Source organism: Trichechus manatus, unplaced genomic scaffold (assembly GCF_000243295.1).
Source record: "Trichechus manatus latirostris isolate Lorelei unplaced genomic scaffold, TriManLat1.0 scaffold00121, whole genome shotgun sequence".
Lineage (NCBI taxonomy): Eukaryota > Metazoa > Chordata > Mammalia > Sirenia > Trichechidae > Trichechus > Trichechus manatus.
Window position 1 is genome coordinate 7,488,072 of NW_004444057.1, and position 24,305 is coordinate 7,512,376.

Sequence of the window (24,305 nt, forward strand, 5' to 3'; positions counted from 1 at the left end):
GAATTTTAAATTCTGTTCTCATTTTCCCCATCTGATCAGCATTATTCTATAGAATCTTTGATCAAAATATTCCATTACTGGGTAAATTTATCTTTAACTTTATTACAGAGTTTACCTGTTGCTACCACCCTACACTGTCAACCTTTTGTTTTTTACTTTATAACTTGTGGAAGAGCACATAGATGTGATGACATATTTTACATTTAAACGCAACCCTTTCAAACACGTTCTCAGAAAGATTTACTGCATGAAAGTTGCCTCTCTTTACTCGTTAAGAAAAAAAAGAGACTCACTAACTCCTTTTTCATTATTAATTTTAACTGTGTTTAATATGAACTATTTCATTCAAATTAGTTAAGTAAAACAAATTTTTTGAAACATTAAACTTTTTAAGTTACTTTTTATTTTCACACTTAAAAACTTTAAAGGTAGACACTATTTTAATTTTAATTTGATCAGTTCATAATTATAAAATACTTTGGGGTACTGCTTCCAATTTGCAATCCACTTTATCCAATATAACCAGACATTAAACAGCTCCAAAAGATGAAACAGGCATCGAAACACAGAGCTGCTAAATCATGAACATTTCAAGACTTCTTGATTACATATATAAGAAGAAAATGAAAAAAAAAATTTCCAGAAAGCAGAAACTAGTGAGACACAGATCACCTTTATATGTGTATTTTAGTATATTAAGAAATGCAGAAACAAGGTTACATACTGTAACATAATGCTACACCCTGGAACACAATTCTAATCTCTTATCTTGTGTTAAATCCAAGTCAGCTAACCTTGAGATGACATTTTTCCAGTCATTAGTTCAATCAGCAAAGCTATAATATTTCTATTTCATCCCGTACTTTCCCTTCTTGGAGAGTCAAAAAGCTATTTGTTATTCATAAACATGAGAATCATATTTCTCTCTGCATCTTCCTAGCATTTCATTGAAATTATAAGGATTGGTTATGAGTCTTATCTGGTATTCAGGTAAGTCAGTGCAATTGAAGGCCAGAAAGCATTCATCAAGTTATTTTTTTCTAAAAGGAGGAAACACGAAGAAAAAAAACACCAACTCACTTCTAACTAGGAACTACAAAATGTGTTCCACCTTACTAAATTGCAATTGTGAGTGAGTGTGTGTGTGTGTGTGTGTGTATATATAATACAGTCTCATTTATTTCTAAGAGGAAAACCTATTGCTTACTAAAGCAATAAAACTTGGCCTTTAAAATGGGTTTATATAAAAACAATTGAAAGAATATTCAAATTTTTTCTTCACAAAATCCATGTAAGATTTTGAGATAATGCTACAGTCTCCAACTGGTGGATTAGTTTTATGGAAAAGATGTTAATTGTAGACCAGAAATACACAACAGTGAAAAAATCTAGTTCTGAAAATAAATACATAAAAATTAAAGTCTTTCAGGATTTGCTCTTCCTTTTTTTCATTAGGAAAGGAGTAGAGAAATTATTTCTACATTAGCTTCTCCAGACTTGCTAAAACCAATCTGTCATTCCCTTAATTTTCCCTATACCATTCTTATTTTTCTACAGACATTACTGTTCTCTAGACCACAATCTGTGTTTTTCTAGGAAGCTTTAGACACCTGCCTTATTGAATTAGTGAGAGATGTGAATAACATGAAATCCACATGAAGAAACTGAAGTAATTCTTGCATGATTCATTCAAATAAAACAGATGGTTTCAATCATAGTTACTTTCCTATTTCAAAGCCATACCTACCAGTACAGTAACGCCCATTTGGAGCCAAGACAAATCCTGGTTTGCAGATGCACTTGAAGCTGCCATCTTCATTAATGCACATCCCATTCAGACACATGTTGGTAGTTGTACATTCATCATGATCTATAGAAGGAGAGAGGGAGAGTGATTTAGACCACTGGCCTTGAGGAAACCAGTTCCTTCTCCTTCCACAAACAATCCCTAGTCAAATTCCACTACATAAATGAGCCATGTGCTCATGGTTGTTTTTTAAAAAGATGAATGTGAACTGAGTGTGAGAAAATATTGTGGAGATTGTGAAGGGCCTTTGATATAAGGGGCATAAAAGAAAAGATATAAATAAATTTTGAGTTTATCTGCTATTAAAAAAACAAACCCATTGTCTTTGAGTCAATTCTGACTCATAGCGGCCCTACAGGACATGGTAGAAATGCCCCATAGTGTCTCCTAGGCTGTAATCTTTACAGAAGCAGACTCCCACATCTTTCTCCTGCAGAGCAGCTGGTGGGTTCAAACTGCTGACCTTTCAGTTAGCAGTCGAGCATTTAACCACTGTGCCACTAGGGCTCCTTTTATCTGCTAGTAAAACCACAGAAACCATGAGTGCTTTAGTTTGAGCACTAAAAAAAAAGTAATAGGATTTTGGTGGACGTTTCTTTCGTAGGAGGGGTTAAAGCAAGGACAAACCTCACTGCAAGTGAAATAATCTGGAATTTCATTAGTGGATGAAATATAATGTGTTGCCAAACATTTTTATATTTTCCCCCATGCTGAGAAAAGATCTTTTCTCTTTTGTCAGAGTTGTAACCCCCATATCTGACATATAGTAAGTGCACTAAATGGTTATTTGAACTTACGGTGAATAACTAGTACTTACAATTAAACAAGGGAGCCCTGGTAGCACGATGGTTAAGTGCCTAGCTATTAACTGGGAGGCTGGCAGTTCGAACCCACCGGCCACTCCGCAGGAGGAAAGACCTGGTGATCCCGTAAAGATTTCAGCTTAGGAAACCCTACGGAGCATTTCTACTCTGTCCTATAGGGTCTCTAAGCATAAGAATTTACTCGATGACACACATTAACAACTAATAAACATATGCCACACAGAGAATTTCCAGAAGCAGCAAATTTTTCATTGTTATAACATTTCCAAAAGTCTATTTTCTCACTTAAATAGTCTTATGTTAAACACATTTATATTTTACCTAAGTCATCTAAAGAACTCTCACATACGTGGCGTGTGAGCTTTCATGGAAACAGTATATATGATTCTAAGTAAAAATGTATATGTGCTTTAAAAATCTTTTGCAAGGGAGCAGGCAATTTCCATACCAACACAGTTTTTTCCATCTGTAGTTAATTCAAAGCCGGCATTGCAAATGCACTGGAAACTTCCATCTGTGTTCACGCATCGACCATTTTTACAAAGAACCCCGTTCTGAATGCACTCGTCAATATCTGAAAGATTAACAAGGGCCGAACACATTATTTTTACAAAACTTAGAGATAGAAACAGTAAAATAATAAACATAATTTCAAACGTCCAGATTGTTTTTACATGTAATATTAAAGATCATGTCACTTTAGCAAAATTTCCATCTCTCACTAGTTTTTTTCCTTGGTAGGTAGGAGTAAGCAATTTTACAGCCCTGACTTATAACAGCTGAAGAGGGGAAGAAACACAGACATGAAATGGTTGTGTAGCCAGACTGAGAGGAGTGGGTAGCGCAGCTGGAATTACTGGTGCAGCTGTTTTTGACGTGGTAGTTGAAGACCTCAGAAGTCTGAGTAAGGAGTCAGGTAAGAAAAAAGCAACTCCAGAATTTCTGGATTAAGAGTAATATGATGAAAACTGCTAGAGAACACTGATTCAAGCAGCTACCCATGGATGAACAGGAAACAAAAAAGAAGACAAGCAGAGTCATCTGCTGAAAGGATTCCGTGATGAATTAGCAGTGAATTAGAGCTTGGACGAAAGTGGTGGGCGTAGCAATGAAACTGTGAACGAAGACTAGGCATGATTTGGTGTTGGACTATGTGTGGGGTGCAGAGAGAACAGTAGTCGAAAATTACTATAAGTCTTAAGCCTGGGTAATTAGAGAATGGTAATACTACTGATGTTACTTGGAGAAAGGAAGCTGTGGTCCAGGGAAGGAAGGGAAACTCAATTTTTGTGAAGCCAGATACCAAGATGCCTGGGTTATCTATGCAAATAGTGTTTATGTTTAAAGGAAGCACCTCTGAGGGGCTTTGTACTCTGACGGTAGCATAAAATAGATCTGCAATCATGTAACCGCACTCATCTCATTCCATGTTGTACTTTAATAAATTTACTTTTAACCTCAACAGCCTTGGTCACTACAGTTCATGGAACATTTTCATATGTGAAAGCAAACTGCCTTACCAATACATGCTTGCTTGGTAGGAGTCCTCTGGAATCCAGCATGACATTTACAGTAATAGGATCCAGGTGTGTTAACACAATCTCCATTAGTGCAGGGATTTGATGTGCATTCATCAACATCTGTAAGCAGCAAAAGAAACCATTACAGACTTCACTCCATTTGTAGAGATGTTTGTTTAAAGTACATTTAGCCCTCCCAAATTTGAGAGAAGGCCCGTCCGTGGTAATAGTCTAAATAGCAGAGTATTTATAAATGAGTGAAAATTCCTTTCTTCAAATGCATACAGAGGCTACTCTGGGGACTTCCAAAATTATTGCCTATTGGAGTTTATAAAGGAATTTGCTTTAATCAAGAAATAATGATTTTTCAATTTGAATACTGCACAATGATTAAAAGCATTGGCTCTGAAAAGAGATAGCCGTGAGTTCTAACAGGCTGTAATCCTTATTATTTATAGGAACCTGGATAAATTAATGGCCATTCTAAGGCTCAGGACAGTGTCAGAAGAACAATTACAACTTTTTGAAGATACACATTTATATTACACACTGTTACCACTATTAGTTTTAGAGGAAAAGATTGATGGATTATGAAATTTATTATTTTTTTTGTGAACTCTACTATATGTGTACCTTTTGGGGCTTTCATAATGTTTTCAAGAAACAAATAGGATGGGGTGGAAAATGGAAATTAATTAAAACAAAGTTTCATATTTTTGTAGTTTCAGGTTACTTAAGGATTTAAAAGCATAGGATTCTTTGGTTTTAGTTCTGATCTTTTTGTTTTGTACTTTAGATGAAGGTTTACAGAACAAACTAGATTCTCATTAAACAGTTAGTACACATATTGTTTTATAACATTGGTTAACAACCCCACAACATGTTAATACTCTCCCTTCTCGACCTTGCATTCCCTATTACCAGCCTTCCTGTCCCCTCCTGCCTTCTAGTCCTTGTCCCTGGGCTGTTGTGCCCCTTTAGTCTTGTTTTGTTTTATGGGCCTGTCTAAGCTTTGGCTGAAGTGTGAATCTCAGGAGTGACTTCATTACTGAGCTAAAAGGGTGTCCAGGGGCCATACTCTTGGGGTTTCTCAAGTCTCTGTCAGGACAGTTTGAGTCTGGTCTTTTTTTCTGTGAGCTACAATTTTGTTCTACATCCTTCTCCAGCTCTGTGCAGAACCCTCTGTTGTGATCCTGGTCAGAGCAATCAGTGGTGGTAGCCGGGCACCATCTAGCTGTACTGGACTCAGTCTGCTGGAGGCCATGGTAGTTGTGGTCCATTATCCTTTGGCTTAATCTTTTCCTTGTATCCTGTTCTCTTCATTCTCCCTTGTTCCCAAAGGGATGAGACCAGTGGAGTATCTTAGATGGCCGCTCACAGGCTTTTAAGACCCCAGACACTACTCACCAAGGTAGAATGTAGAACATTTTGTTTATAAACTATATTATGCCAATCGAGCTAGATGTTCCCTGTGACCATGGTTCCCACAGCCCTCAGCCCAGCAGTTCAGTCCTGCAGGGAGTTTGGATGTGTCTGTGGAGCTTCCATGACCTTTCCTTGTACAAGTTGTGCTGGCTTCCCCAGAAATGCCACCCACTGTTTTTCATTCAAGTCCTCCTAAGGCTTGATTCAACTCAAACTCCACTGCAGAATTCAGGGTCTGCAAAAGCAAGCTATGGCTGACACATGGAACAGTTTGGACTAGTCCATTCCCAGGGGAATCACGAGTGCCATTCAGCATTAGAAGAAGTTTAATTCATCTTCTATCCGCAATGTCCACTAAATATTGAATGCTGGCAAACTAACAACCTGGCTGGCCTGTGAGGGCATAGTGATTTGCCATTACATATACACGTAGAAACCATTAACAAATACAGTTTCAGCTAAATTTGAGAGTGCAACAACAAAATCAATTCACAGGTTTACCATTTTAATAAACAGATTGCTCTCTTCACAGATGTTCTTAGAAGAGAAACTGTACTCTATCAAACTCACCAACCTCATTTATATAAACACTCAGACTGAATGCAATTAAGGTCTCTCTGACAAAAGGGGAGAAAAACCCAACTCGTAGTGAATGAAATAAAAACAACAAAGAATAACAGGATTAAATGCTTTTTCAATTCATTCAAACATCCCTTCAGCCCATTAAGACTCACTTACATTTAAACTTTTGGTTGATAACATCAAGTCTACTGAGCCAAAGGAAGGAAGCAAAACGAGGAAAGAGAGAAGTTAGAGGGTTAGTTAAGCACATAGAGTATAATGAATGGACTTTCCAATATGAAATATCACCTTCAGTTTGCAGTGTTAAAGATCACTTAAACTCTCTGCGTGTACATAATGTTGAAATACACCAATTAAACATATGTTGAAGATACATCTTCACAGAAGCAAGCCTCAATGTATAGCTCTGCTCTACTGAAGAACATGAGAGACCATGCACCCAACCCACTCAATAGGTAAACTGTTCCCAAGGCCCCTTGTTGCTATGACAGCTCCACCAGTTACTTTGTCATTGCAGCCCTAATTCATTTCTGCCTCCTTAATTCCTTAGGGGGCCTCACAGGGTCCAGTCTCTCCTTTGGAAGTGAAAATAATCACCAAAGAACTATTAGTGACTTTAACATTCCATGTGACTTTAAAACCCTCATTTGTGGTTTTTTGTTTATTTTTCGGGATTATTCTAAGATTTTTATATTCGTTTTTCTGCATTACTTTAAGATTTTTAAGTAAGTTTTAAATTAATCACAAATGACCACTGCCACATTCTGAAATTTACATTTCATGCCTCTTTATTCTGAGTCTCAGAGCCTAGTACCTCCAAGTGATCACATTTGTTTCGCCTTGTCTCGAGGAGCAAGAGTACTTAAAAACTATGGTCTGTGCACTTTCATTTCTTCCTAAGTTTTTACCAGAGACTGAGTATTTTTAAGCAAACTTCATGGGATTCTAAACTCCTAAAATAAATGAAACAATTGCCAAAAATGTTGGTTATCAAAATGGTGGAATTATTCAAGATTGTTCGGTCCTTGAAAAATAGTTTATATTCCTGTTTAGAAAATAACTTTTTTTTTTTTTTTTTCCAATTTGCAAGAGCCCTACAGTTACTTGTGGTCCAAATGAAAAGGCAATTCCTTCTGACTGTTCTAAGGCAGAAGAATCATTTGAATGAGTTAAAACCATTGCTAACAGCATTTGACTTACACAGATGCTAAGAGAGTCACACAATTTCACTTTAGAGCAGAATTCTCAGGAAAGGAGAGAAAAATGAAACAAGTAAATGTAACTGTTTCAAGGCCTCAGGGGGTGACTCACATAATAGCAAAGTGGAACCCAATTCTATTTTCCTTGTCTTTGATCCTTTAATACAGTTATTGCTTTATAAGTTATACTGCTTCATCAGGTATACTATGAAAGTTCCAAATACCAGTTGCAATTTGTTATTCCTCAAAACACTGGTACACTTAAAACAGCCACCACTCTTAACCTGGACTCCAATAATTTAAAACACTAGTTAACTTGTATCCTATTAGCTTTTCCTGATATCCAAACTCGTTGTTTATAATCTCAAGCTCATTAAAAACTGACACTAGAAAGAATATAAAACCCTAAACCAAACCCGTTGCTGCCGAGTCGATTCCAACTCATAAAAATATTTAAAAACCATTTTCTGAAAATGTACCCCAATACCAAACTCTGTGTCTGTTAATGACAACAGTCAGAAATATAATGGTCCTGACATTGAAACTTTGCAGGGCTGGATGATGAGATCCATCCAGAATAAAACCGTTTATAACGAAGTTTGGGTACAACACCAACGCCTGAGGTTTGTATGATTTCTGTTAACGTACGATGTAGACACTAGGGTAGACAGTTTCTAAGGGTGGCAGAAGCCCATCTCCAGTGGGTTCTGTGAACAATTAGACCCTAATACATTAAGACATTCATTGCATGTAATGGATTCATCTCTTCTGCATCAACTGTACTACTGACTACACATCACTCTTGGGAGAACTGAGAAAACACTCATTCAAATCAAGTTTTGCAGGGTTTAGTTCTCTACCGGAACCCTGGTTGAGAAAATCTGGGTGGCCGAATGACTCCAGAAAGGAACTTTTGATCCTTAAAGATGGTTCATCTTTATGGTTACAGTTCACAAAAATACTTCCTCAGAGTACAGATGTTCTATGAGCTAAAATAAGGTGTACCTGAGTGCTAACATGAAATACATGGTGGTCTCTGACAAATTCACAGAAAATACTGAATTTTTGTCTACTTTTAATTGTTGGTTAATGAACTGTCATGGATTGAATTACGTCCCCCCAAAAACGTGTGTGTCAGCTTGGCTGGGCTGTGATTTCTGGTATTGTGTGATTTTCTTATATGTTATAAATCCTGCCTCCATGATGTTAATGAGGGAGGATGGGTGGCAGTTGTGTTAGTGAGGCAGGACTCAGTCTACAAGATTGGACTGTGTCCTGAGGCAATCTCTTGAGATATAAGAGAAGTGAGCAGAGAGACATGGGGACCTCACACCACCAAGAAAGCAGTGCCGGGAGCAGAGCGCGTCCTTTGGACATGGGGTCCCTGCACAAAGAAGCCCCTAGTCCGAGGGAACACTGATGAGAAGGCCAACAGAGAAAGGCTTTCCCTGGAGCTGACACCCTGAATTTGGAATTTTAGCCTACTTTACTGTGAAGAAATAAATTTCTCTTTGTTAAAGCCACCCACTTGTGGTATTTCTGTTATAGCAGCACTAGATAACTAAGCCATGAATCATCAGTGAGGTTGAGTGATATATGAATGAAAAATATTAACAGCAAAACACAAATAGTCAAAGTTCAGTTTGATAGACTGTAATTGCATATATGTGCAAGAGGGGATATTTTATATATTTTATACTTACATGTTGTAAACTTATTTTCTGGTAGTAAAATCATTTTCAAGTAACATAATACGAACACATATATCAGTATTTCATGGACCAAAAATAACACCATGACTCAGGTGGTCTATTACTTAAAACATCAAGCAGTATAAGCTACGCCAGGGTTATACCATAGGGTTATGCACTGCACAACCCTAGTATGTGCCATTTATATACACTATGTGAGTGATACCCTTTAGGGTTGTCCAGTGCACAACCTGTGCATCTGTACATAGGGACCCTGAGCTAAGCCTCATTTGATCACTCTGATCTTATAGCTCTGTACATAGTTTAGAATGATTAGTTTTTTGAAAACATCATAATTAGCTCACATTTTCATTTATAATCATGGTGCACTGAGACTATTTAGTTTAACTCGGCATAAGTATGATATTCTCTTTGTACCTGGCCTCTCATATAGAATACCTAAACCCAAATCTAGTATTTAGGGTTATGCTAGTTATGAAACATATATATGACCATTTGCCTAATACGGATGAGTAAATAAAAGAATAACTTCAAAATGGCTCAACTTCCATCATCCTAAACCCACTCTCAAAGATGAACAAAGCTCTCTTAATTACCAAATCCAATAGATTTTTCTGTCCTCCTTGTATTTGATTTTTTGGTTGCATTTCTCACCTGACCCTTTCTCTTGAAAGTATACTCATGTATAGCTGCAGTGACGTGATCCTTTCTAGATTATTTTGCTGCCTCTTCAACAAATGTGACCTCTAACTACTGCAGAATCTGTTGCTTGATTAGACCCTCTCTGCTCCTTCCTCTTGTCATGCCCCTACTGTTCAGGTTACAGTTTTCGTTATGGGCCTTAAATGTTGCTGTTCCACAAGTTTCTGGCTCTAGTACTCCTGTTATCTTTTCACTTGTCCTGCTATTCAGCCTGGGTGTCAATATTCACCCTCATGGTTCAAATAGCTACTTGTATGCTACTGACTACTAAATTTGTAACCCTAGCCTCATCACCTCTCTTAGCTTTGTTGTTGTTAGGTGCAGTGGCCATCGAGTCAGTTCCAACTCATAGCAACCCTATGTACAACACAATGAAACACTACCTAGTCCTGCACCATCCTCACAGTTGTTGTTATGCTTGAGCCCACTGTTGCAACCACTGTGACAATCCATTTCATTGAGGGTCTTGCTCTTTTTCACTGACCCTCTACTTTACCAAGCATGATGTCCTTCTCCAGGGACTGGCCCCTCCTGATAATGTGTTCAAAGTATGTGACACAAAGTCTTGCCATCCTTGTTTCTAAGGAACATTCTGGCTCTATGTCTTCCAAGAAAGACTTGTTCATTCTTCTGGAAAGTCCCTGGTATAGTCAATATTCTTTGCCAAAACCATAATTCAAAGGCATCAATTCTTTTTTTGGTCTTCTTTATTCATTGTCTAGCTTTCCCAGGTATATGAGGCGACTGAAAATAGCACTGCTTGGGTCAGGCACACCTTAGTCCTCAAAGTGACATATTTTTTTTCCAACACTTTTCAACACTTTAAAGAAGTCTTCTGCCGCAGATCTGTCCAATGCAGTATGGCGTTTGATTTCTTGAGTGCTGTTTCCATCAGCGTTGATTGTGGATCCAAGTAAAATAAAATCCTTGACAACTTCAATCTCTTCTCCATTTATCATGACATTGTTTACTGGTCCAGTTGTGAGGATTTTTGTTTTCTTTATGTTAAGGCATAATCCATACTGGAGGCTGTAGTTTTTGATCTTCATTAGTAAGTGCTTCAAGTCCTCTTCACTTTCAGCAAGCAAGGTTGTGTCACTGCATTATCACAGGCTGTTAATGAGTCTTCCTCCAATCCTTATGCCCCCGTTCTTCTTCATATAGTCCAGTTTCTGGGATTATTTGCTCAGCATACAGATTAAGTATGTTGAAAGAATACAACCCTGACGCACACTTTTCCGTACCTTAAACCACGCAGTATCCCCTTGTTCTGTTCAAATGACTGCCTGTTGATCTATGTACAGGTTCTGCATGAGCACAATTAAGTGCTCTGGAATTCCCATTCTTCACAATGTTATCCATAATTTGTTACGATCTACACAGCTGAATGCCTTTGTATAGTCAATAAAACACAAATAAACATCTTTCTGGTATTCTCTGCTTTCAGCCAAAATCTATCTGACATCAGCCATGATATCCCTCATTCAACATCCTCTTCTGAATCCAGCTTGAGTTTCTGGCAGTTCCCTGTTGATGTACTGCTGCAACTACTTTCGAATGATCTTCAGAAAAATTTTACTTCTGTGTGATATTAACGATACTGTTCGATAATTTCCGCATTTGGTTGGATAACCTTTCTTTGAATGGGCACAAATATGGATCTCTTCCAGTTGGCTGGCTAGGTAGCTGTCTTCCACATTTCTTGGCATAGATGAGTGAGTGCTTCCAGCGCTGCATCTGTTTGTTGAAACATCTCAATCGGTACTCCGTCAGTTCAACTCTTAAGTTTTAGACCCTTATTAATCAGTTTAATTAGGACTCTATTTGATCACTTAAAACTCAACACATGCAAAAGATATGCATCAACTATTTCTTCCTAATCTGCACCACTTCCTGCATTCTCTAACTCAGTTAATGCCACTACTATATATACAGTTTTGCTCAGCCAGAAATTTCAGTGTCATTGTAGTTGCCTACTCTCTAACTCCCCACAATCAATATGTTATCAGGTCCTGATAAAATAACCTCCTAAATATTTGTAGGACCATCCTGTTGTTCTATAACCTTACATCAATGTTGTCATAATTCCTTGCCTGGGCTTATTATAAGAATCTCGTAACTGGCCTCTTTGATTCCAGTTTCTTCATGCTAAAATCTTTACACTTAAAAAAACACCAGGAAAGACTGTCAGACTGGATGAAAAAGCGACACTTAACAATATGTTGCTTACAAGAAATGCACTACAAAAATAAAGACGTAAGTAGGTGAAAAATAAAAAGATGTAAATTTAAAAGAAGTTGGTGTGCCTATATTAATATTAAACAAAGTAGATTTAAGAGTAAGGAATATTATCAGAGATAAAGAATGTTGCACGATTTGGGGAAACTTGAGGAAGTATTCAAAGACTGGTATCTGGGAACCAAAAATCCCCTTGGAAAAACCAAGGCCCTTGGTGAAGTAATAGCTGGCTATCAGGCACGGGTCCCAAGTTGGAAGTCTAAATTACAGCCCTGACTGGTGTCTAGACACATGGAGTGCATCATAGGGTCACAACTAACTTCCTTAAGATTTCAAACTAAGCAAGCAAGATGCGAAGCTTGAACAGTATGGACAACCGTGGCTTTTGAAATCTTTAGAACTTCATGTGGAAGAGGCTCTTTGTCTATCTCCTGACTGGTTTAGAACTCAATCAGGGGAAAAGACATATGTTATCTATTGACTTCTCAAACTCCAACGTGGGAACCCCTCCTTCTCTCCAGATACCATGTGACCTTTAACTACTGCAGAAGCTGTTGCTTGATTAGACCCTCTCTGTTCCTCCCTCTTGTCATGCCTCTACTGCACAGGGTAAACTCTATGAGTGCCAGTCATTTAAAATTACATTTGGTAAATCAGATCTTCCAAGCCTAATATTGATCCTGTGAGAAAAATGTCCTCTGAGTCCCATACAACTTTCTTACAAGTAAACTTTGATATGTAACTCAGAAGTAAGTTGGGGACTTTCTAAAACAGCAATTCTCAGAGTATGTTCTGTAGACCCAGGAGGCCACAAAGACAGTTACAGTAGGATTCTGAGATCACACCTATTTTCATAGTGATATTAAGATGTTATTTGCCTTTTCCAATGTGTTAACATTTGCACTGATGGGGCTAAAGCAACGATGGCGCATCAGCACAAATTAAGGCAGCAGCACCAAACCGTCCTAGTAGTCACTGCATTGTTCATTACCACGAACTCACAGTATGTATTTTAAAAAACCCATTATCTACTTAAGAGTATCATTAATGAAACAGTAAAAGTTATTAATTATACTACATGTTGACCCTTGGGTACACATTTTTTTATATATCTCTGTGGTGAAATGAACATTTCATATTACATACTGTTGCTGATTAGAGTACCGCTGTTGTCAAGGAAGGAGCCCTGGTGATACGGTGGTTAAGAGCTCGGCTGCTATCCAAAACGTTGGCAGTTGGAATCCACCAGGTGCTCCGTGGAAACCGTATGGGGCAGTTCTGCTCTGTCCCATAGGGTCACTATGAACTCGTGAATTTGTCAGACATTTTCTTGAAAACAATAAACTAGGCCTGTCACTTTAAGGAAAACAACACAGCATATCTGTTGCCAAGGTAAAATTCAAGCTTACAAGTGAGGGTTAGAATTCAGAAAAAAGTATTTGCCACTGTAAGACTGACAGTATCTCAATACTTAAAAGCTTTTCTAATGAGTTCAGTGACAATATTATCAAACGTGGTTAGCTGATATTAAATGCTATGTCAACTTTGGAAAGATCTGCATACATAACTCAGTGAGCAATATATTTCGAATGACCAATACGTGATGATACAGAATCTATTTCAATGCAACAGAGGATGAAAAGTTTATTGATGAGGTTTCAGATTCCATGTTGCAACTAACCTTTAAGAATCTGCCACTTGTTGAGTTTTAGTGGAGTATCAAAAAATATCAGCAATTATCTAAAAAGGCAATTAAGATATTCCTCCCCCTTTCTAGCTACATCATCTGTTTGAAGATGGATTTTCATTGCATTCTTCAACCAAAACAATATATCGTAACAGATTAAATACAGAAGCAGCTATTAGGATCTGGCTGTCTTCTATTAAACACATTTCTAAACATAAAAAAAATGACATTCTTTTCAATACTTGTTTTAGAAAATAGTTTACTCGTAAAAATGTTACTTAACATGAAATGGGTTTATTAATGTTATTTTCAAATGAATAAATGTGCATGTAAAATTTTTCATCTTTGACTTCTAACAAGGTGATTACTGATACATATAACCCTCTATAATTTTTAAGAGTTGAAATGGGGTCCTGAGATCAAAGCATTTGAGAACTGCTGCTCTAAAGTGTCAGATTTTAGTAGCCCATTTTTGTCTTGTCATCTTAATGTTCCATAAACCCATTTTTCAAAATATATCAACTGTTACATAGATTCCTGTTAATCTTTTATTTATTTTAAGACTAAGTGAGATGGTTAATTCTGTGTGTCAACTTGCTAGGCTATGATGCTCACTTGTTTGGTCAAACACAGTCTAGATATTGCTATGAAAATGTTTACATGCAGTTCAGATTCCATTGTACACAGGGTCGCTATGAGTTGGAAACGACTTGGCGGCATCTAACAACAAATATTTGAATCAGCTGATCTTAAATAAAGCAGATTACTGTCCATAATGGGGGTTGGCCTCTTCCAATCAGTTGAAGACCTTAAGAGCAAAATCTGAGGTTTCCCAAGGGAAAAGGATTCAGCCTCAAGAATGTAACATAGTAATGTTTCCAGCCTGTCTCCTGACCTGTGGATTTTGGACTTGCCAGCTTCCACAATCACGTGAGCCAATTCTTTAAAATCAATCTCAATCTCTCTTTCTCTTTCTCTACGTATTATTGGTCTGTTTGTTTCTCTGGAGAACCCTGACTAAGACACTAAGCAATTCTGGGAAGGAAGGGAGGGAGGGAAGGAAAGAGAAAGAGAGAGAGAGAGATCACAACGTTCAGGACCTGAAAGGGTGGGAGATCCTTGAAGTTACTCACCTTAGCAGTAGTTTAAGGGAAACACATGGAAAAACATGCACATGGAAAGGTAGCCTAGAAATCAGCTTTACTTCAAAAGACTTTTTTTTTTTTTAAATCATATCCATCCAATCGATTCCCATAGTCTGATAGCTATTAAAAAATTAAGTCGGACTAATGAACCATGAACTTACCTATGCAATCACCATTTGCATCCTGCTTATAACCCATGTTGCATTCACATCGGTAGCTGGAAACAGTAGGTATGCAGCGTCCATTTAAACAAAGATTAGCATGGTGCTTACAGATATCTATTGTCTGGTTCAGGATTGCTATGGAAAATTAAAGCACAAGAAAAAAACGAATCATTATAACATGTCTTACTTTTCTTAGAGTTGATTTTGAAAAGGATATTTCATAGTAAATTAAGTAAGTGTATATCAAAGCCCACATTACTCTATCTTTTATTAAAACTTTAATGTAGAGGATCTAAAAATATCCTTGGACACATGGTTGTAACTTGCATCTATTTGTGAGGTTACATATATGGAAATGTTGCCCATAGTGATGTCTTTTTAAAATTTTAGGAATGTTCTACTGTACATTTGAGAGCTTTTTCTTTTTTGTAACTCTGCTGAATATTCAAATACAGTAAATAGGCAATATGCCAAAAGGAATAAATATAACACCGTGGGACATCATTAAATATTATTAGCAAGAGCAGTTCTTTAAAAAAATATGAACTTAAATGTCAAGTACACCAATGCCAATTCTGGCTTGAAGCCTCCAGTTCTTGATTTCTTGAGTTACTTAACAAAAAGGGTGAGGAAAAGAAAGATATTTGCATGATAATATTTGGATAGGCACAGGGCAAGACTGATTCAGTTTATCTCAGTTGACAAATGGCTCTGGAAAATAATTCAAGAGGTGCATGAACAGGGCAGCTGCATGCGGCCAAATGAAATATACTGGAACCAAAAACGTCCGTCTTGGTGGCGTCATGTGGGCTGGAGTATTACCGGGCTCTTATCTGTATTTTCAAAGAGAGGCTGCGTCACTCACTCGTTTCTCCAGTTTAGCAGAACGTTTACGGAATATAAACATAATACTTTCCTAAGAATTTTTTATTATTACATTATATATCTGATCCTGGAATAGGTTTTCACATACACACTCCATACACACATTTTTTGAAAAAAATTAAAAAGATGTTATTATTTTATCATTTGAGGCAGAAAACTACAGAGCACACACAAGAAGTGCACACTCACTTAGTCCAGTGATGATGGGCCCCTGTCCTCCGGCTCCTACACCAGCTCCCCCAACGCCAGGAGAAAAGCCATTGCCTCCAGGGATGGGGATGAAGCCTGTCCCACCTGGGCCATAGCCATTGCCATTGCCTCCAGGGATGGGGATGAAGCCTGTCCCACCTGGGCCATAGCCATTGCCATTGCCGCCTGGGGCGAAGCCATTTCCTCCAGGGCCTCCAGGTCTGGACCCAGCACTCCCTGGAATCCCTCCTATTGGAAGCCCATCCATGCAAAGTCTGCGGTATTCCTCTGAAGGAAAAGAAAGTTCGGTTAAACACAAATGGACATCTTTCTGCATAATAAAAGCAAGGTGTATAACAGATCATTTTAGCTTATCTGTATTACGCAAGATGAATAAGTAGGTTATTAATCTTCATAAAATGTTTCCAATGCTGGCAGTAGCAGGAAAAGGTATAGATGTTTCAGAAATGAATTAAAACCTATATGCCATATTATTTTTTACTGAATTTTATAACTAAAGAATTATCTACATCACAATTTGATTTTATGCCCATAAGCGGAATTCATAAAATTCCAGAAATTTACTTGAATGGATGAAAATTAAAGCTTCAGGTAATTCATTATGTGTATTTGGCTTTACATAAATCCTCATCACTATTCCACCTACAAATTTTTCCTCTTTCTTTTCTCTTTAAGGAATTTAGTAATAATATGGCATCAAAATAATATTTTTTCAAATGGTAGACAATATTCAGCAAGCTTTTAAATCTGCTCCTTATTTGCTAAGTATCAATGGTGAGAGAAGAGAAGCAATAATAAAGCGATTGCCTTTAATTCCTTAACTGTTCTCAGAATTAGGGCACTACATCAGAAGAAATGAAAATTATTTAACTCAAAAGTAACTGTTTCAGTATTAATATTACTACTACATATTACTGGTAGAGCTATACGGTTCCAAAATTATTTCCTGTGCATTAATCTTGCTTTTTTTTTTTTTTTTTAACTATAAGATTTTGGTATTTTATGGCTTAGAGATCTTGAAAATGTGCTTTGATTTTTTTTCCTCCATAACAGTACATACAGGTATATATCATTATAAGCATACTTCAAAAATTTAATTATTTTTCATCACATTTAAAATTTAATGTGAAAAAGATAACCTATCCATTGCTGTTGAGTCGATTCCAACTCATAGCGACCTGATAGGACAGAACGGAACTGCCCCATAGGGATTCCAAGGCTGTAAATCTTTATGGAAGATCTTTCTCCTGAGGAGCGGCTGGTGGGTTCTAACCACCGACCTTTTGGTTAGCAGCCAAGCACTTAACCTCGTGTCACCAGGACTCCCGTGAAAAAGATAATATAATAAAATATATAAACCTTTATGTGATAAACATTAATTGGACTTTACTGTTCATATCACATATCAGAGGAACTACTTCGCATTCTTTCTAAAGTAATTTACAAATATAGCCTCAGTTATATGGCAGTCAATATAGCAAGCTGAATGAGAGGTATCCTCATAGTCTTTTATTCTTAATTTTCAAGGCCATTAGTAAAGATAGGAAATATCTTCAAGGAGTGGGATACTATAAGCTGAGCGTACTCGTGAAATAAAATATAAATGAAGGTAGAACTGTGTTATTCAAAGACATTCAAGCTCTGGAACGAAAGATCTGGAGGTTTTTAAAACTAAATTCAACTCCTGACATTCAAAATAAGTTTTTAAAAACTTGAGCAAAAACAAGTCATGATCAGCTTTCAGGAATTTTTTTCTGGTATTAATAAATTGGGTATTATCAAAACTGATCCCAAATAAACAATGCCTCTTTATCTCCCATAAAACACACATCAAATCATACTGAAAACACTAATGGGAATAAAAATATGTCCTGATTTGAAGAATTAGAGCAAAGCGTATATTGCTACTAATTTGCCTAACAACATCTGTCTCAAGGAGCTGGAGCCTCCAGCCACTCACCAGAGCCTCTGACGGGACAGGCTTCAGGAACGGTTCCGACACCCCAGCAGCGGCCAGGCTCACAGCAGCACTGCATTTTTGTCATTCTGCCCGGGAGCTCCTGTGCACAGCGACCGTTAACCAGGCCTGAGAAACATGTGCCTGTTCTCTGATCTGAACATGTGAAAATAAAACAGAAGACATGGCAAAGTTACCTCAGGTTCTTACATCAACTCTTTCCACATGTTAAGAAACGTTTAGGTGAAGAAAATTATTTTATTTAATTTCCTTTATACTTTTTCATTCCTTTACTCTCTTAAATTCTATTACATTTACTCATTTCGTTATTCATTTATTCAACAAGTATTCATTGGACACCTATTCCATACTGTATGATTCCAACTCACGGCAACACCATGTGTGTCAGAGTAGAACTGTGCTCCACACGATTTTCAATGGCTGATGTTTTGGAAGTAGATGGCCAGGCCTTTCTTCTGAAGCAGCTCTGGGTGGACTCTGAACTGCCAGTCTTTCAGGTAGCAGCTAAGTAAGTTAATTGTTACACCACACAGGGATACAAGAATTAGGGACATGGAGCAGATTTGAGTCCAGCCTGCAGCGAGGAGCCAAATCTAGACAGACCTGGAGGTGAAGGAAAGCAGCCTCTCAATCCCAACCGAAATTAGCCAATCCCCAGCTGACTTGCAGGTGAGCGCCACTGTATGCCACTGAGAATTTCTGGTTGTTTGTTATGCAGCAGTATCTGGCTGATACAGATGCTATTTTAGAAAGGTTGATCAGAGATAGCTCCTTTGAGATAGTGACAGTTGTCTGAATAAAGTGATAGAACATTTTAAAGAGAAAGAAGGGGATAAACTTGATGTGTGTGAAAAACAAGGAGTCATGTGGCTAGAGAAGAGCACACAAAAGGGAGAGTGAAAGAATATGAGCTCAGACAGATAGCCAAGGGCAAGATCATGTATAGTCCTGTAGGCCATGGGAAGGGCCTTGGATTTTATTCTGAGTGTTGTGAGAGTCATTCGATGGTTTCAAGTAAAGGAAAGAGTTTTACACTTCAAAGACATTTCTTAGCATGCTGTGAGGAGAACTGATTGTCATGTGAGTAGGAAGACCAGTGAAGAAGTCTGAGTGAGAGATGACACTGGCTTGGATAAGGGTGGTAGCAGTGAAGATGACGAGAAATGGTCAAACAGGATATACATTTTGAAGGTACAGTTGATGGGGACTTGTTTGGGACTTTACTTCTTAATAGTCCAATGGATGCCTAAAAATAACATAGCAGTATCATCTGTATGGAGCCCTGGTGGTACGGTGGTTAAGAACACGGCTGCTAACCAAAAGGTCGGCAGTTTGAATCCACCTGGCACTCCTTGGAAACCCTATGGAACAGTTCTACTCTGTCCCATAGGGTCGCTATGAGTTGGAATCAACTTGACAGCAATGGGTTTTGGATCATCTGTGCACTGAGATAACAGAGCTGTCAATCTAAAATTCTGTACTCCAAGAAACCATCTTTTAAAAGAGTAAATCGAAGTCATTTCCAGAAAGACAAAAATGGAGAGAGTTTTCTACCAAAAGGGTCTTGCTAAAGGAAATTTTAAAAGAAGTACTTCAGGCAAAAGGAAAACAATTCTAAATGGAAGGTTTGAGATGTGTGAAGGAATGATGATGAAAAATTCTGTAAATACGTGGTTAAATTTAAACAAGCATTAACACATTAAAAAGCAACAGTAATGACTAATTTGTTGCAGGGAGGAAGTGGAAATATGCCAGAAATTTAAAAAGTTTGAAGAGGAAGATCAAAGTTAAACCATTCCAATATTCTTTTATTGTTTGGACCTAGCTACCAATACAGATTAATTTTAGACTTTATGTTAGATGTGAATCTTAAAACAGCTAGGATAACCACTAAAACAACAAACATAAAGTATACAACTTTTAAATAAGCAGAGGAAAAAGAATGGAGTATCAAAAACAAACGAATAAATCCACAAGAAAGAAGCAAAAAACAGTAAAAGAAAGGTGAGATAAGTAAGAAGCGGAAAGAAGATGTAGAAATAAAAACAAATAATCAGTAATTATAATAAATGCAAATAGATTTAAATCTCAATTTAAAAGACGAAGATTTTCAAACTGCAAAAATAAAAAGTTCAACTTTAGGCTGTCTAAAAGAGGCACAGCTAAAACATAAGGAAAGAGAAAGCAGTATATACAGCAGGCATATATTTAAACCCCAGCTGCAACTCACAAATATGATGCAAAGTATTATGAGATTAAAACAGACCAAGAAAAAAGATTCAGAAAAAGACCAAGAGGAAAAGAAAGACATTTAGGGAAAGTCATTATGTATTTTAAAAAAGGTTCCATTTACCAGGAAAATATAATACTTTTAAACATTGATCCCCTTTTAACGCAGTCTCATATATAAAACAAAAATTGACAGAAACACATGGAGAAACTGAGAAATCAACCACCAGAGTGGGATATTTATGCAACTCTTTCAATAATTGATACAGTGGACAAAATCTAGTAGTATAAAGAAAAATTTAACAGTTAGTTAACAAGTTTGATCTAATGGATATACCTAGAATATTAATCCAACAATTAGAAAAAACACATCCTTTTCAAGACCACATGGAAGATCTACAAAAATTGATCTTTTGCTAAGCTATAAAGCACAGCATAGTTCAAAGGATTGGTATCATATGACTAATTTCTGACTTTCATGTATATAATTAAGTTAGAAATCAATAACAAAAACAAGGAACATCCCAAATAATTCTAAACAACTCATGGGTCAAATATAACATCACATTGGAAATAAGGTAAAATGTATAAAAATGCCAAGCACAACACAGCAGGTGCTCAAGGAATCTATTCTATACCATCCCCAGACTTTGGGAATCTGCAATGATATCGCAAGGGCTCCATGAATCCATATTTGCACTGAACATTATCTGCAACATGAGTAAAAAATGCCTCACAATATGTATGCACTACTATATTTCCAATTTATGGAGATTCTGGTGTGATTAATACAACACAAATTCATTTATAATTTTTGATAAATACCCAGTAGCTTTCTCGTTACATATTTTCTCAATCTAAGATATTAAATTACCATCATGTGGGAATCTGAAAAGCATTTTTGGTGTTAAAGAATGGTCTTCAAACTTAAAAATATAATAACCACTGATCCACACAGCCTGGGAAGCCTCTGGTCAGTCCTAAAATATATTATTTAAGGAAACCAAGCCTTAGGTGAGAAGGTGGAGAGGTAGAAAGACAGTATTAGAAAGTAAATACTAGTAACTTTTTAAATGATTTCCACAGTTTGTCTCTTCTAACAACAACAGGGAGGCAGGCAATCTACTTCCAACCTTCAAGACAAAAACATATCAGGATGAGATACATACTTGTGTGGGGACTCATAGTTAACATCACCAAAAAAGAATATTTCAAAGCAAATCAGACGCTAGAAGCTAGAATCTTTCCTAAAATTTTATGGTCCTTAGAAAGCACTGTGATACAAATGTGTCACATGGAAGAATATCTGCAATAAAAAAGGGATGCCTGATAGAACTAAGAGTTAGATAGGCACATCATCCGTGAAACAGAATTATTATGACAAAGGCAGATGAAGCATATTTATTACACCTAGGGACAAAGTTTTCTAATGCTTGGTGTGTGTTTAACTGCAAGACAGATATGTCATAAGTAACGAAAACAAGTCTGTTCCTCAGTTTCTTATCACCTTCACTGCTTTCCCTGAATAAGCTTTTCATGAAGCCTTATTACAGCCACACTGAACAAGAGGAAGTAATTAATCTCCTCTGATTAAAATAAAAATCCATCTTGAAACAAAATAATGGTATTCTTATTAGAATTTGTTTTATGACTTGACATGTTGTCAAAACTTGATTTAAGAGAACAGTCACTTATAAAATGTGATGAAAACTTGGTAAAAATTGGGGGTTGGACCTTGAAAAAAATATGCCTCCTGGTGAATGAGATTTGCTTATTAAAAATGAAGGGTTCAGCCAAAAACCAACAATAAAGTTATCCCAGGTCAGAATACTAGTGAGAGTAAACAAACAAACAAAAAAACCCAAACCCATTGTTGTTGAGTAGAACTGCCCCACAGAGTTTCTAAGGAGCAGCGGGTGGATTCCAACTGCCAAGGTTTTAGTTAGCAGCCAAATGCTTAACCACTGCACCACCAGGGTTCCTACTAGTGATACTAGGTGCTTGATAAATATCCACCACTGTCTCAGTCTTCATCAACTGATACTTGGATGCCAGCACCTGCTTTGTCGATGGTATGGCTCCAGCACGGGTTCCTCTTGATTAGTTCTATAGATTTTGCTTTGCCTAAAATACTTTCATGTTTATATTATTGTAAGAATAGCTAGGAGCAATGGTACGACCACCGTAGCAGCTGGGTTTACTTCTTCCTTCTGGGTTTACGTTTTCCTTTTAAAGTAGTGAAGTGTTTCTTCCTCACTCCTAACCTATTTCTAGGACTTTGTTTCCTTCTTAACGAAAACTGGTATGCCTTTTTCACCACTAATTCTTTAGATAATACTTAAGTCAAAACCAAAACACTCTTCAGTATACCCTGCCATCTTTAGTCAAACATTTTTAGAAGTTTTGGGTTTATCCTTCAAGTTTTTTTTAAATTTTTTTTTTTACAGTACTTCAGGTGAAGGTTTACAGAACAAATAGTTTCTCATTAAACAGTGGTACACATATTGTTTTATGACATTGGTTAACAACCCCACGACATGTCAACCCTCTCCCTTCTCGACCTTTTTTTTTTTGGTGACATCCTTCAAGTGTTTTCTTGCAAATGTACATACGCACATGTAATCAACACCCATCGTTAGAAAGAGTGCTCCATAATGCGTAAACTATTGCATTTGATTTAATGTAACAACATATGCTAGCCATCATTCCACGTAACTGTCTAAAGTTATTCCTTATTTATTTTAAACAGCTTTTTTTTCCCCCCATTGATTTTTGTCTCTGTCCTGCTCAAAAATCTCAGTGGGCTGTCACTGTCCTCAGGATCAACCTGAAATTCCTTAGCACGGCAGTTAAGAACCAGAAATAGAATCTTAAATCTCAACTTGTTTTATTTCCAACTACTCTCTCAGCTCTCTTTCCCAGACAAGCTGGTCTCCTCCCCACCTCCTGAACCCACCTGGACATTCCAGTATGGACAATCTTGCTCACGCCCTTCTCCATTCTCCTTCTTGGGATGCTCTGATTTCTCCCCATTTATCCAGTGCCACCCATTTTTCAAGGCCAACCTCACTGCTCATTTCCTCATGAATTTCAACTGTAATAATAAGGCTTTTCTTTTTCACTTACAAGACTGCTTGCAATGCTGGCGATGGCAACAGGTTTGGGTTTTGTTTTTTTTTTGCCTCAACCTTTGTTACATTATTACTATCTTTTTTCACATTACGTGTCCAAGTTTGGTTTTCTCAAGAATACTTCACAGCAATGTTGTGGACTGAAGCTTTTATAAAATACAGGAAAATGCACTAGGATTTTGTGGAAATGTCATGTAGTATTTCTTTAAGAATTTTTAAATGCTTACTCTTAGTTTCTGAACTTAATCTGTTGCTGACGGGCTCTTTGAGTCACCCTGCTTCAGGTCCCCGCTAGTTCTGCTGGTACAACAGCAGCAGGCATGTTATCCTGCACACAGGATGTGTGCATTGCTGCTTGTCAATTCATAATTTACTCACTTCTGCCTGCTAGTCATTTTTCTGTGCCTATATTATAATGTGAGAATTGGGTATTAATAATGCTGTGGATATTACAATGACAGTAAATTCCAAAATGACATAAGGGATATTCTTGCTGTTAGGTGCCGTCAAGTCAATTCCAACTCATAGCAACCCTATGTGACAGTAAAACTGCCCCAGAGTAAAACTGCCCCAACAGGGTTTCCTTGGCTGTAATCTTTATGGACGCTGATAGCCAAGCCTTTCTGCCACGGAGCTGCAGGGTGGGTTTGAACTGCCAGCCTTTGGGTTTAGCAGCCAAGTACTTAACTGTTGCAACACCAGGGCTCTCTCTAAGGGACATTAAATAGTGCTATAAAATGCTTTTAAGAAAAAGATTATTAAGATATGTTTCAACTCTTTTTAGAGCTAATCTGTTAGTTCTGTATGCTAAAAAAGTATTTTCTCCAGATATATATATATATATGTATATATATATATATATATATA

General features: G+C 37.2%; 1 protein-coding gene across 1 annotated transcript in view; it reads right to left on the reverse strand.

The window, feature by feature from the left end:
* The window catches only part of FBN2 (fibrillin 2), a 282,788-nt gene that overhangs the window by 108,766 nt on the left and 149,717 nt on the right, over positions 1-24,305 (reverse strand). Inside the window, exons 8-14 of the mRNA XM_023738698.1 lie at positions 18,061-18,213; positions 16,239-16,367; positions 16,080-16,184; positions 15,003-15,140; positions 4,152-4,271; positions 3,080-3,205; positions 1,748-1,870 (exon numbers count right to left, since the gene is read on the reverse strand). Of these exons, the coding sequence (XP_023594466.1) occupies positions 1,748-1,870; positions 3,080-3,205; positions 4,152-4,271; positions 15,003-15,140; positions 16,080-16,184; positions 16,239-16,367; positions 18,061-18,213 (894 nt within the window). The remainder of the gene's footprint in view (positions 1-1,747; positions 1,871-3,079; positions 3,206-4,151; positions 4,272-15,002; positions 15,141-16,079; positions 16,185-16,238; positions 16,368-18,060; positions 18,214-24,305) is intronic.